The sequence below is a fragment of the Corythoichthys intestinalis genome, chromosome 4 (assembly GCF_030265065.1).
Source record: "Corythoichthys intestinalis isolate RoL2023-P3 chromosome 4, ASM3026506v1, whole genome shotgun sequence".
NCBI classification, from domain to species: Eukaryota; Metazoa; Chordata; class Actinopteri; order Syngnathiformes; family Syngnathidae; genus Corythoichthys; species Corythoichthys intestinalis.
This window is the reverse complement of record NC_080398.1, coordinates 52635410-52651087: the sequence shown is the minus strand read 5'-3', so window position 1 is coordinate 52651087 and position 15678 is coordinate 52635410. Positions and strand designations below refer to the sequence as shown.

The 15678-nt window shown below is 37.3% G+C and overlaps 1 protein-coding gene across 1 annotated transcript in view; it reads right to left on the bottom strand.

Annotated features, from left to right (window-relative positions):
* The window catches only part of LOC130914509 (clathrin coat assembly protein AP180-like), a 57812-nt gene that overhangs the window by 41670 nt on the left and 464 nt on the right, over positions 1-15678 (bottom strand). Inside the window, exon 2 of the mRNA XM_057833762.1 lies at positions 15449-15639. Coding sequence (XP_057689745.1) covers positions 15449-15578 — 130 coding nt within the window. The 5' untranslated portion in view covers positions 15579-15639. The remainder of the gene's footprint in view (positions 1-15448; positions 15640-15678) is intronic.

The window sequence follows — 15678 nt, the reverse complement described above, 5'->3', positions numbered from 1 at the left end:
ACATATCTGTTCTATGTGTTGGATTTTATCAAGTAAATTTCCCCCCAAAAATTTTACTCGGGTGCGACTTATATATGTTTTTTCCCTCTTCGTTGGACACTTTATGGCTGGTGCGACTTACGCTCAGGTGCGACCTATAGTCCGAAAAATACGGTACACGCTTCAATGTCTCGGACTTAAACAAATCAGCATGAGAGGAACCGCTTTGATTGGCAACGCATATTAAGACAGTATAACAAGGAGGACTTGTGCCAAGGATGAAGATAAAGGTTTAAGAGTCAAATTTCCTGAGCCTAAAACATTTATTTCAAACATAAATTAGATTTAAAAAGCAGACTTTTTAAAATTAAAATTTAGAGGCTGAATGTCTGTCCAACAACACCATCCATTGCAAAAAACAACAAAAAAACAACAAAAAAGACGACATAAAGTGTAGGTCTATTTGGGACAAAAGGTCTAGAACTGTTTTTTAGTTCCAGTCATTTTTGTACCCACTTAAACAGCTCTGATTATTGAAACAAGTCAATATATTTTCTACAGGTCCTTTGGATATGTTGTTGTTGTTCCTGAATTGACTCTCTAGTGATATCACTGTTGTTAAATTGAATATTGACTTGGGAATTACTTAAGAAGACCTATTGGTATTTAGCTATAACACAGTTTTACACTTTTCACATTTGCCAAGGTCCCTACAGTCACTGCCTTTCTAATACATTTTATTTTTGGCTAAACACATTTCGTCGGCACACATTCATGCATATTGCATGTGAAATAACAAAGGATTATTGGTATGAAGTAATAACTTCTAATGGAAAAGACTATTGCCTGAACATCTCAGATCGCATTATTTATTCATACACGCACACCAGATTATATGCAGGCTAAATTAGGGAGAAAAAAAATCAAGTTTACTGTTAGAAAAAAATATTTCAAGTTAGTCATTATATGCTACAAGATTTTTCTAGTTTACAGTTCTCAAAATTTTCACACCAAGAATCACTAAAAAAAAAAAAAAAAAAAAAAAAAAAAAAAAGTTTAGATATTCAATACTATTTTAAGCTATGGTAACATTATGCACAATTTTAGCATTGGGTTACACTTATGACAGATGTCATTGTTTCATTCAGTAATTTATGTCACTTTTGATGCAATGTTGACATTGGTTCAAATGTCTGAGTTAGGGTTTAGGATTAGGGCGTTCAATGAAATCTAAGCATTGACTCATGTTTATGACAGGTATTATGCCATGATTATCAGGTGTCATGTTAGGATTATAACAATTTTATGACACTCTCATAAGAAACATTCAAATTAAGTTTTTCAGAACATTGTTACTGTGCTTAAAGTTGACCTTGCTTATTTACATGTTTTTTTTTTCTTTTTCTCTCTCTCTCTTTTACACGGTTTTTCATAACCTTGATGTGACTATCAGGTTTGCAAGTGACCCTATGCAACTAGAGAGATTCTAACTGGAGTGAATGTTAATATTTACTATTTAAATTCAACCCCTTCTCTTTGATTGGCTGTTGGACCCGTGGGCGCTATGGTGACAAGTATTTATATTACACATGCTTTGTGTGCATGTATCGGTGGGCAAGAGTCTAAATTTATATACAATATTTCTATTGCGATAGCTGAGGCATCATTCCCAGCTTTCACAAGCAGGAAATGTGCACATCATGTACTATTGATGGTCAAGCTTAATGAAATGGGCCAGAATATGATAAAATGCAGATTCCGAAATGCTTAGAGATGACAGTGACATGTGACTGCCATTGCCATTGCCAGAGCAAGGAAAGATCTAACATACTAGTACTTAGGCCTGTCGCGATAACACATATTAGTGGGCGATAAATTCTCTCATAAATTATTGCAATATGCGATATTATTGGGTCCCCCCAATTTTTTTTAACCAATTTACAATAACACAGTAAGAATACAGTATACTGTATATTAATAATAATAAGTAATATTAAGTACACCCATTCAAATGCAATAAACGTTTACTCTTAAATTAAAAAATAAATCCCAACTAAAAATAATAGACCATCCCTCTTTTAAGTAAAAGAAAAACAATATCAATACCGCACAGAAACACAGAATAAATAAAATGTCTTTTTCAAGGAAAGATAAAATTGCACTTCAATAATTTAAGCATTTAGGCACAGAGGTATAAAGTTGTAACACAAACAATTGCACTTCATCAACAATAGAGCTTAATTAAGTAGTAGTAACAAAAATTTGGCTTCACTAAGGCTAGGTTCATACTGCAGGTCTTAATGCACAAATCCGATTTTTTTGTCATGTCTGGTTTTTTGGCGTGCCCGTTCAGACTGCCTTTGTCCATGGAGCCCGTTCAAGTATCACGCATACGCACTAATTCGCAGTACGAGATGCGCTCAGCAAAGTGACCGCATGCGCAGAAGCATCAAAACAAATTAAACATGCTAGCTGTATGTCATTCCAGGGTGATCATATTTTGATTTCCAAAAAGAGGACACAAATAACAGACATTAATAATCCCCGTTTAGTCCTTTATTCAAAGTTTATATGGACTGATAGAACGCATACACGCACGATCATAAGCCTTGACTTGTGTGCGTGACATGACGTGGGTGTGTCAATTTTCCCCGTCTCGGCCATGTAAGCAATACTGAAATACTGCTCATTCGGCACATGGAATTAAAATCGAGAATTGTCAGGCTTATCCTTTTCTTCATTTATTTTTTTATGACTGTGTTCAAACTAGAAGCTAATGCACAGCTACAGGGTGACCCAAAAAAATAGTTTACACTCAGTTGACTGCTTGTTTAAAAGCCACTGAAACATCTAAATAGGTTGTCATGCTTAAGTGATTCATTAAGGTCATTCAGTGCAGCTGGTAATCTCTCGTCTCTACAATTCCTGTGCTTCTGCTGAAAATGAAGAAAACTTTAGCTGTACCTGAATTGCTGCGTGCCGGTCTGACACCTACTGAGATTGCAGCAAATCTGAGAATATCCAGATGTGCAGTCTACAAAGTTAAAAAGAAGCTGAAAGATACTGGAACAGCCTCACGAAAACCTGGGTCTGGAAAACCCGATCTGTGCGGACCAAAAAGTTGATTGACAAGGTGATATGTGGCCACCCCAGAGTCCAGATCTCAATCCCCTGGATTATAGCATATGGGCAACTGTGGAGGACAGTGCCTGTAAGAAGCCACAAACTTCTGTGGCAGCCTTGGAGAGGTCCATTGTTAGATCTTCGGAAAAGATGACCGCATCCTACATAAAGAAGACCTGTCAAGCGTTCCGCAGGCGCCTGGAGGCTGTTGTGACACTTAAGGGAGGACACATTGAAAAATAGAGTGTACTGTACATGTTCTTTAAAATAATGTATAATTTGTGATTAAATTCTAATTCTAAAATGAATAAACATGGCATTTAAGTTGTATTATGGCAGTGTAAACTTTTTTTTGGGTCACCCTGTACATCCCTCCCGTCCTGCCTGCCGCTTTTGCTTTGCTGATGTCATATGCTGCATGAATTCCGATTCGGGAGACTTGAAAGTTGAGACCGCCAGCCACATTCTGGAAAAATGTGGCCCAGATCGGATTTAGACCACATACGAAAGTGACCCAGATCGGATTTGAAAAGGTCCAGTTCTATGCGACTTGTCACGTTCAGACCGTCAAGTTAATGCCTCACTCGAGTCGAGAAAAACACGAAAAAAATTGGATTCATGCATTAAGACTAGGGGTGCAGCGGTTTAGTTAGCCCACGGTTCGGTTTGAACCTCGGTTTTGGGATCACGGTTTCGGTTTGCTTTTTTGCTTTTTTTTTTTTTTTTTTAAACTGCCTTTATTTTGCTTTTAAGAAAATGAAATAAGCACTTAAAATGTAAACATGTTCGACTGTTAAAATGCCTCTTAGCTCTTTGGCTAGTTTAGTGACTGACTACTGAAATACACACACAGTATTAAAAAAGTTACTTGGCAAAGTAACTGGTGTTACCTTTCATGTTTTTTTTTCTTCATTTAAAAAAAAACAAACAAAAACAAAAAACATAGTAACCTTTGCTATGTTTGGAGGTCATTTAATGTTCTGAATCAACTGTTAAAGTTGATAAAATTGCTCCCGTTTTTGCATTAGTTCCCTTCTGTCTACTTTTGACATGTGAACATTTTAAAACTGTTTCATCATTTAAAGATATTTTCTCTTTTTTTTCTCTCCCACCGCATTGTAGTCCACGGGGAAACCGAAATGTTGCCACACCGCAGATTTGAAAGAAGCCAGTGCTTCCTCAAAATTCAGTCTCTCCACTCCTCCTTTATAAATGTAAATCGGAATAATAATATAACAATAGTAATAACAACAACACCTGTAATAATGGTGATATACTTGTATAGTGCTTTTCCACCTTTCAACGTGCTCAAAGCGCTTTACACTATATTGCCATCTACCTACTGATGACGCAGCACCAGGAGCAATGTGGGGTTCAGTATCTTGCTCAAGGATACTTAGGTGAGTTCATCAGGGCAGAGACTCGACCCCACAACCTCTGGGTTGGGGGACAACTACTCTACCACTGAGCCACGCCATCCCCGATAATGTAATTAGTAGCATTCTAATGCGGCGGATGTGTTTTGCGTGGTGTACCTGAACGCACCGCGTGGCTGAAGTGACAGAGTCAGAGAGGTGCATTACAGTTTTTACTTTCACTTTTCATGTTCTGTTCTCGTGTGTTCTAGGCATATTGTGTTGCACAAGTTCTGAAATAAATTATTGAAAACCTGACGAAGCCGGCGATTTCTTTGGCGATGTTACAATAATGATAATTGTGACCTAAACTTATAAATACAGTGGTACCTCGACATACGATCGCTTCGACACACGATCTTTTCGACATCCGACGTAAAATTTGACACGCCATTTCTTCCTACATCCGACGAAATGCTTGGAATACGACGATTCATGACAGCGTCGCAATTTCATTGTTTCCCGGCATGACTGACGCACAGCGGATTTTCTTGTGAGAGAAATCAACATGGGTTCCAAGAATGTTAAAGCAGGTGATGAAAAAAGAAAAAAAAGCTGAGGCTTACCATTGAAATGAAGATGGAATGATAGAAAAATATGAGCGTGGGGTGCATCTCCATGAACTGCTCGAGAAAACTCCTCCGACCTCTGTTAGCCAGTCTTTATACGTTAAGGTGACAATTATTATTCTGGTACCATTGCCAAAGAGATCACCAGCTTTGTTAGGTTTTTAATTATTTATTTCAGAACTTGTGGAACAGAACACGCGCCGCCAACTGATAGCAACAACAGGACGTGAAAAGAAAATGTCAACTACACTCGCTCACTCTGCTGTCAGCCCCGTGGTGTCTTCAGGTACACTACGTAAAATACATCATGTATTTGGTTTGCTCTTGTAATTGCTTTTTGCAATACTAACAGCAGTTTTTATTAAGGATTTTGTGTAAAAGCTTTGCAGATAGTCCGGTTAGAACAATAATGATGTCCGTCCTGAATTTATCAGACCAAAGTTTCTCTTCATCAACGCGTTGCGTTTTTATTTTCTTTCTGTGAGAACGTAGATCTTAGCTTTCTTTAGGTGGCCAAAATATCCGTGATCAGAAAAACAACACATTGCAACTCGCCACCAGGGGGATCCAAAACACATAACATGCAAACAACCTGGCATTTTTACCAGATTTAGTGTAGGTTTTTGGGCTGTGGAACAAATTAATGGAATTATAATGTATTCTTAGGGGAAAATCCTGCTTGACATACAGCCATTTCGACTTACAAACAAGGTCTTGGAACGAATTAACTTCGTATGTAGAGGTACTACTGCACTGGCGAACGGAAGTCTAAGGAGGACCGTCGAGATCGTAGACATTCTACGGCGGTATTGTCGAGCCGGTTCACGGACGTGCACACCACGCTCATATTTTTCAATCATTTCCGTCTTCATTACAATGGTAAACGTCACCTTTTCTTTTTTCCACCACCTGCACTAACATTCTTGGAACCCATGTTGAGTTCTCTCACAAGAAATCCACTGTGTGTCCGTCGTGCGGGAAAAAAAATCGTCGTATTTCGAGCATGTCGTCGGATGTAGAAACAAATGGCGAGTCAAATTTTACGTCGGATGTTGAAAAGATCGTGTGTCAAGGCGGTCATATGTCGAGTTACTCCTGTATTATTATTGCTATTATTTATAGATATTTTTTTCATATGTCATAAGTTATGATCATGATCACAATATTCACTCCCTTTCTCCCACCACACTGTTCCTGTTGATACATTACTTTACAGTGAAGAAAGCTAACATCAGAAAAGAATGGCTTTAGGCCTATTCCACAAAATGCTCCAAAATAAACTGGTGTTAAATTGCTCTAATTTTCAGGCAGTTTTTATGTCTGAATCTAATTGTGCATTCAAGACAACTTTATTTCTATGTCTCCAGATGATGAAGTGTCTCATTGGAGCAAATACCTAACCACAGTTATAATGAACCTCATGGAAAAAGAGAGAGATGCAATCAAATTATACTGAACTGATATACAGTACTGGTATGTGTTTTGTGGAGGAGGGACCTGAATAATAGAGGACATAGCGTTAAATGATAGGTGAACTACGGTGGTTGCGAGCAGATTACATTGATACTGATGAAATGTTTCTGAGTCACAAATTGCACATTGGGTAAATGTCATGATATAATCTAATAGAATTTAGTAAAATTGCAATGGCGGCCCTACAATACAAAGCCAATGGACTTTCAAGTGTCTTTGACAAACCCAGAAGTACTGTATTTTTTAAATGGCCATAATAATTCCATCCATCTATTTTCATCATTTTTCATTGGTCATTTCAGTACTCAGCTATCTTTAGGCAAGAAGAGGGGCCCACCTTACACTAGTCAACAGTCAATGATGGTACACTGCTGCTTTCATATGCACCCCAGTAAAAACGCTATCTTTGCCCTCGTTAGTAAACCCACATACTGGACTGTCTCAGAAAATTAGAATACACAATATTCTAATTTTCTGAGACAGTCCTGTACATTAATCCACCATTTAAAGCAGGGGTGTCCAAACTTTTTGCAAAGGGGACCAGATTTGGCGTGGTAAAAATGTGGGGGGCCGACCTTGGCTGACGTCCTTTACATAGAACAATATACAGGACTGTCTCAGAAAATTAGAATATTGTGTATTCTAATTTTCTGAGACAGTCCAGTACTAAACTACGCAGCACAAGCATGCCACCTTTGTTCATATAACAAATGCCAATTAAAATATATTAAAGTAATATAGAAAAAACTCTAAAGTACATCACCTATCGAAGGGAAATTCACTTTGGTGTCTGTAATCAATTTTTTTCTTCGTTTTCAGTTGTCTCCATTGATTGAAGGCAACCCAATAAATATCCTTGTCTTAGTTCTGATTTTGTTATGACTCATTTCAGATTCGTAATGAGGCTATCATTTTTTTGTGCTAGTGACTTTGTTAATTCGGGGTTTTGAAAAAGCAACCTTACAGAGCTATGGCAACCTGGCTGCAGACACATAACTGGTATTGTAATCAGCTGATTGGTGGAGGGCGGGACATCGTTTGTAAACAAAGTATTAAAACAATAACAACTAAAACGGGTTGACTATCGACTTTTAAAATGTGAAAATTTAGGGTTAACCATTAAGACAAATGTTAAAAGTATTACCCAAAAACATGTTTCTATTAAAGTTTATTGAAATATTAGGGCCATATTAGGGCCATTTAATGAATAAATGGAAGTGCAATTCTTCCAAGCTAAATGCGGATGTTAGATACTGTAAAAAGCATGACATAAAGTACATTTCTGAGGCTCTTACAGTTTATTCATATTGCAAAAACAAGTACTGTATCCGTTCTTGGCATAATATATTCATATATAATGACATGAGCATCGAGAGAACATGCAGCCTATAAGGAAAGGCCGAAGCCAGGATACGCACCCACAATCACAGAGCTTGGAGGCAGATGTAATGACCACCTTACCCTGTGCTGACGTATGAATCCAGGATAAATATACAGTGCTGTGAAAAAGTGCATGCTCCACATCCTGATTTGTCTTTTTTTGTTTTGCACATTCATCACACCGAAACATAAACTCCCCTAATTATAATACTAATTGCTCCCACTAACAAGCACGTAAAGCGCGTAGCAATTAATCAATCTGGATCAATACATCGAAAGGGGGTAGCGATTGATCAATCTGGATCGATCCCATAGCACAGCAAAGTTGAAGATGATATCTTGTTCATGTTGTCAGCAACAACCGAGACCAGGGTGGTTTTCTCAGTTTTCTCAAATTTGTCTTGTTAGAAATTAGTTTCACAGTGAGCATTACATGAAAAGGTCTTGAGAAACAGTTTTACTGGCACGATTTCTCAATAGTCTCACAGCTGTCTCCTTTCAAGATCACACCATGAGAAACTATGAGATCTTGTGTTGATCTCAAATGTGTCTCAGTATTTTCTCCTTACTTGAAATCAGTAATGTCTCATAAAACGTGAATCAGCGCAGAATTTTATTTCTTGAACTTGTCTCAAAGCTGCTTCTTTTCCTGATCTCGGCAAGCAACCTAATATTGTGCCAGTTACAAATATTTCTCAATTTGATCTCCTTTCAGGCTGTAATTTTTATCATTTATTATTTAGGTTTCTCAAGATTCTTTCATTGTAAGAAAGAGTAGTGTCTGCTCTGACATCTCCAATCACATCTTAATTTATCTCGTTCCAAAATCTGAGAAAATAATTTAATTGGGCCAATACTTCAATAACATATCTGGTTTATTCAGTTCATCTGGTTTAATGTCAAATTTAGAGATGTGATCGAAAATTCTGCGCCAAAAACTATCGGCCGAAAATACCAAATGCATTATCGTTTTTCGGTTTTGAAGACTGTAAGTTTACCACCAAATAGTGTGAAGAACCTTAGTCCTCTTGTGATGACGTAATCAAAACATGGCAAGAAGCAACACGCTGGCTGACGCTGTCTCACTAAAACTACTGGCTCACAGCCAACATGTCTGCGATTTGGAAGTATTTTGAAGTACCAAACATACCACATAAATTAATAAATGTAGGGGGAAAAAATGAATTTGCTTCATCACTGCTACATGCTATGTCGAGCGCCACATCGAGTACAGCGCATCGGAGCCTGTGCGTTGGTCAGTGGTAGATTAGTCGTTCGACAAACCCAGAGGTCGTGAGCTTGAATCTCATCCCTGATTAACTTATCTAGGCATCCTTGCTCCTGTTGCTGCAACACCAGTAGGTAGATGAGGATATAGTGTCAAAGTGCTTTGAGTTCCTTAAAGGTCAAAAGGTACTATACAAGTATATCTCCATTTTCAATTATACGAATTTCTCTTTTCAAATATTGCTCAAATCTGGTTTTCTCATATCAATCTCCGTTGTCTCAATGATGTCTCTGCTCATTTTGACTCATCACAAACTCAGAAACAAGCAGAGAATGAGATAAATTTGAGGTGATCAAATTGGTCTCACGAGACAAGATCAAGCAACAGATGAGCAGCAAATTTTTGCTATGGGATACATCGATTGGTTAAGCATAATCAAACCGAAATCGATCAAAATGATTACACATTGACCAACAATGTCATCTTTTAAATATGCTTTTTTAAATGGAGTGGTTTTCATTCATTCATTTTCCGTTCCGCTCGTCCCCCGCTGGAGGGAGCCTATCCCAGCTAACTATGAGCAGACCCTGAATTGAACCTAAGGACAATTTGAAGTGGTCAATGAGCCAACCATATATGTTTTTGGGACGGAAGCACGGGGAGAACATGCAAACTCCACACAGAAAGGCCGGAGCCCAGAATTGAACCATTGATCTCAGAGCTGTTAGGTGGATATGCCACCTCATCAGTCGCCATGCCACCAGTTTTCATTCAAATATCTGAAATGTTTTAGCAACAAAATTGTCAAAATATCAAAACTGCTTTGTATTATTTTATTGCTTTCTTACAGTTGGGTGTGGATGATACTTTTCCCACAAATGAGGTGGTGTATAGGTAGATTTCAATTTGTCTTGACGGACGAGGGAGGATATTCGGTGTAAAAAAACAAAAACAAAAACAAGAAATAAAACGCTAGTAATGTTGAAGCAATAGAAACATACATATTGTATATATTTGTTTTTATTACTTAATTCTATCAAATTGTGCTTGAATTATGTTTTAAAAATTGGCTTACGTAATACAGTTAACACAAATTTTTTAAGTTAATCAAAAAGTCTAAGTTAAAATAACTCAAAAAGTAAGAACGAGTTACACAAACTCAATGTATTTAAGTTAGTGAAACTAATATAACTTATAACTTGAATAGTTTACACTACTCAATATACAGTATGGATTTTTGAACATCAGGGTTTACAGTGCATCATGTCATCAAAAAATCATGGCTGATTTAAACCCCTAATACTGTATTTCAGTTTTTTGGTAATGATGAGACATATGCATCTGTGAATTAATCAAAACAAGAAGCATCATTGCTGTCGAAATTAAGACTCTAAGAAAAAATGCTGGTTCCAAAAAACCTGACTTTAAAATATTGGATCTTTTATAAAGGAAGTGAAATCCTGAATCGATAAACACCTACTCTATGCACGTCATCCGATTGTCAAAGGAGGTACTGTCAGCAGCACTGTAGTCACATATCCTGTATATTTCCCACAGCCCATTGAGGGGATATGTGTTTCTGGGAGGCTTGCTACGTTATGTTGCGCTATATTATCACTGTTTGACTTCTCTAGTATAATATTTTTGTTTGACATGAAACCCCAAAGTTTTCTGTCCACAAGAAAAACGAGAATGATCTGCCTCACACCTTTTCTTAGTTGAGTGTTTATCTCTCATCTTCATAAAAAGATATGTGTTGCAACAACAGAGTCTGTGTAAATTAAGCACTTTCTGGGTGATAGTCACAATAACAAAGGGGAATGTTTTGGCAAGTCAAATTTGCTGTGCTCACTGCCATTCATCATTTTGTTTTAAAAGTTTGACACCTTGATTAAGAAAGTGATTTCTCTCAGGTGGTAAAAATCTCAAAGGTTGAGTTTGATGACATTTCCCAGATTCATCTTTTCGATACATGAGGAAACAGCTCACTTTAGTACATTTCTTAATTGCCTCGAGTGGCTACATTTTTGTACAAATTGATGAAGAGGTGTAGACAATCTATTTTTTGTGACGTCACTATTTACATTTCTTGCATTGCATCATGGAAATGTGTGGCGAGAAATGGCATATTTTACCTGTAGTTCGATTATTTTGCGTGTTTGGAGGATGATTAAGCGAGGCAGATGTTTCACTCTTGCTGTGTAGCCTAAGGGACGGCAGTCTGATAGAAAATGTTTCGGATTCCCACCAAAAAGAATACAGAAAAACAAAATAGCGGTGGGCGATCAGGAAATTAAACCAAGTTTTGTCTCTCTGTCAGATTAGCATACCTGAATGATTATACTGTACTAGTAGCACTCCAAACATTAAATTGCTCAAAGCTCTTTTTAATACTTGTAATTGTAAATTGATAGCTGTAACTGTGGACTAACCAGATTTGGCTTACACCAAACTGCATTTCCTAAAGTTGTGCGGCTGTCATCTCAGGGTTCTTGCACCTTTTTAAAAGTCTAATTTAATGCTTTTTAAGACATTTTTAAGACCTTAAAAATATCATTTAAGACCAAAACATGCAGAAACAATTTCTGATGAAGAAAAAAAAAAAATTCATTGGAAACACAGATCTGCTGCCACAAACCGCTGTTTTTTCTCTCATCATGTGCGACTCGACGGCTTTGAGCCTCATTGTCCTTAACGAAAAAGTCTTTTAGCAGACTATGTACTCGGGATATTATTATTATTAATAATAATAATAATAATAATAATAATTAGAGGTGTGTGAAATTTCCGATTCTTAGATTATTCGCAATTTGGCCGAGGAAGATTTGAGAACGATTCACAAACATTCAAATTCCGATTATTTAATTATGCCAGGTAAAGCGGAACTAAAACGCAGTAAACGCAGTCTTCGGGACGCAATGAGGAACAGACTGAGAGTAAATATCATGTTCAACTCATGCCGCTAGATAAAAAAATAATAATACCTGACTGCGGCCGACATCCGCTACAAGCAACGCCCAGTTGCTAGTTGCTACAAACATACGGCCACATAATGCTACTGTAGATATCATATATATATTGAACTAGATGCCAAATGACAGACGGCGGCGACGTTAGAACATGTATAGAGAACTAGATGTGAAATGACAGACTTGCCGGCATTAGTAAACAGCCGTCATCTTAAAGCAGTAGACGTCTCTGGAAGGCTTTGTTGTAGCGAACCTAATTAACTTTTTATCGAAAATACTCCTCAATTGGCAAAATCTTGACTTGAACCTACTGTATCTTTAAATGATAAAACTGTTTGAAAACTTTCAACCGACTTTAACGGTTGATTCACAACATTAAATTAATTGAATGTAGTTTAAAGCTGCTGATACAGAATGGGGACTTAAGTATTTTATCGAAAATCATAAATTAATTTATAATAGAATCGTAGCCTATGAATCGTAATCGTAATCGAATTGTTAGGTGCCCCAAGATTCCTATCTGTAATAATAATAGTAATAGGGATCTCTGGGTACCTCGGGATACGATACGATTTGCAATACAACGCTAACGATAACAATAATAATAATAACAATAACAATAATAATAATAAATTTTATTTGAAGGTCACTTTCTGGCACTCAAGGTCACCGTACAATAATTTTAAAAGAATTACACAAATTAAAGACTAAAAACAGTAAAAATAATTAAGTATAGAATGTTCAAAACAATAAAATACTAATCTATGAAAATAATTAGCATAACAGTAAAACACAAAGAAATCAGGGATTATTATGGATATGCGAGTCTGAACAGGTGAGTTTTGAGTTTCGATTGCAAAAGAGGGAGTGCGTCTGTGTTATTGTGTTCCTGATCTCAGTGTGATCTCTCGATATGGCGATATAACGACGATCGATACATTGTTCAGAATGTCATTCTAGGATGTTCTACAAAACAACTAAAAACAGAAAAACAGGCTCTTTCCATCTTTCTGCTGTGAATCGGAATGACATTATCACTAGTAGACGTCCAATCCAAGGGGCTGTCAGTGGCAGCTATTGCCAGGCAACAAATTCATTTTGGGTCATTTCACATCATTTGTTGTTGATTTTTGGTCAATTACTCTTCCTGGTGAGGTATTTACAGTTAACTTCCTGTAGATTTCGGGGCATTTACAGGTCACCTTCTGTTGATTTTGGGTTACTGGAAAGGAAGTGACCCAAGAATGTCTACAAATAAATAGGAAGTGACTCAAAATCAAAAGGAAGTAACCTGCATATCTAGCATATCGATAACCTTTTGGGCTGCAAAGTACCGCGATATATCACCTTTTCAATATATTGTCACATCCCTACTTGGCACCGGGCACTTCTGTTATTTTCACCAGGGGCCAACCACCTCTTAATTATACCATCTTGCATCCATTTTTGATTAAATTTACACTTCCCCATCTGTGCATATTCCCCTCACCTCTACAACCGCGAATAACAAGGAAATGGCATCATGGCGACAACTCAACTCAATGACGTACGCCAAGGTTGCAGAAAACGTACCGTATAATTTATATTTACTCTCGTATTTAGTGCACGGCCATTAATAAAACAAATACACACCATTACAAGTTTTACGGCAAGACCATTTAATACAAACTGCAATTTTCCATTACACGTAAGACAATTTAAGACCTTGATTATCCAGATTTGAAATTTAAGACATTTTAAGAGTTTTTAAGGAACCACAGGAACTTTTTTCTGAATGTAAATGCAGATACATTACAGTAATGTCGTTTTTTTTTTTTTTTTTTCTCCAAATAACCATTTGATGACTGTTATTGTGTTAAGTATATGCGAGATTTAATATGTTGACATAAATGTTCCATAAATCTGAATTTTAATGAGCTGTGTGTTGTAGTGGACTTTATGATTTGACTTGTACAGTAGACGTATAAGTATTATGGCAAAATAAGTGGAAGTCTGCTCCTTTTTACCTTTTATGCACCCATCCTGCCCTGCCACGCGTTACAAGCTACGCAACTTTGACAACAATTCACAAAAAGACATCTGTTCATACCATAGATTTGCATAGAAACGGTAGGGACATAACACCACTAACTTTTAAGAATGCTCAGATTGTCCCCACCAACTTTTAAGCAACCTTATTTGCATTATATAATGAGTTCAGTTATATAGGTAATTTAGATTGTCTTCCCTTAAGTTGTAAGGATGGAATTGACCCTACATTATGTTCAGACTTAAATTTACCCCTTTTCATTTGCTGATGTGCTGGTCCATTTTTCTCCCCTTCAAACGCACGTTTAATTGGCTGATGACGAGAACCACCACATTCACACAATCCCGACAGAAATACTGTACATGTCGACATGCCGCTTCCTCCGCCCCCTTTGAAGAGGTGGGATATTAGAAGGTTTTTTTTGGCTAGCAGCAGCCACTTTGAGTAATGTAAAAAGATGTCAATGTTGTGAAGGTGGGGCACACACTACTAATTTTGCAACTGAAAGTACGACCTGCATCAGAGTTAGCATACCATTAAACTGTTAACTTGCTAACCTGTAAAACTCGAGTAGAAAGATGCTTAGAGACATGTTTTCCTGTACTTTTTATACTTTTAACATTAATTCAACTGTGCAATATGTGCATTTATTCCCTAATTAAAATGTATGTATTTTCTTCATCATTAAAAAAAAAATATATATATATTTGCAGCCGATGCACATTTTTTTAAAAACCCCCTCCCCAAAAAAACAAAAACGCAACCACTGTAAATTTCCGTTATATGAAGCAAGCATTTTGAAAAATGACTTTCTCCCATGCAAATAATTTTACTGTTTTTTTTTTTTTTTTTTTTTCATTTTTACATAGGAAGCAGCTATTTTTGAGAAATGTACCCAATCTGTTTGGTCTTATTAATGTCCCATCCCCAGAAGAACGTGTACATGCAGGTTATGCTGTTATAGCGTCCCTACCAATGTTGAGACCAAAACTATGCCCTTGGTTCATATAGTAGTAACATCACAATTTCAATCATGTAGTCACCTGCAACTAAACCAGCTTTGGGCACCATGCCATGAGCTGCACTAACAAGATGCTGGCCACAATAGAGTACCACTAGAGAGACTTTCTGGCCTAACCTTCAAATGAAAGACATTTAGAACTTGATAGAGCCACGTGATTATGACACACGCATTCTGCATGGGGGAGACAACTACTGTGGCCTTGGTGCATAGCAAAAATGCACACTGTAGGTGATGGACTGACAGACAATAGCATACTCACATTCCAGGTGTTTTTTCTTTGGGGGCGTTTGTTCATGTGTGGTGGATTTACACACAGCTCGGGACACCTCCGATCCAGTCAAGCTATACTGGGCCGCGGCGATGCGGTCCGTTAGCGTCTGACCCGACATCTTCTCTCAGTGGAGTGGAGTCCACCCTCAGCGTTAGAGTGGTCCTACCCCCCCACCTCCACTAAAAAATGAAGAGGAGCTTCAGTAATCCCAGCTGTTG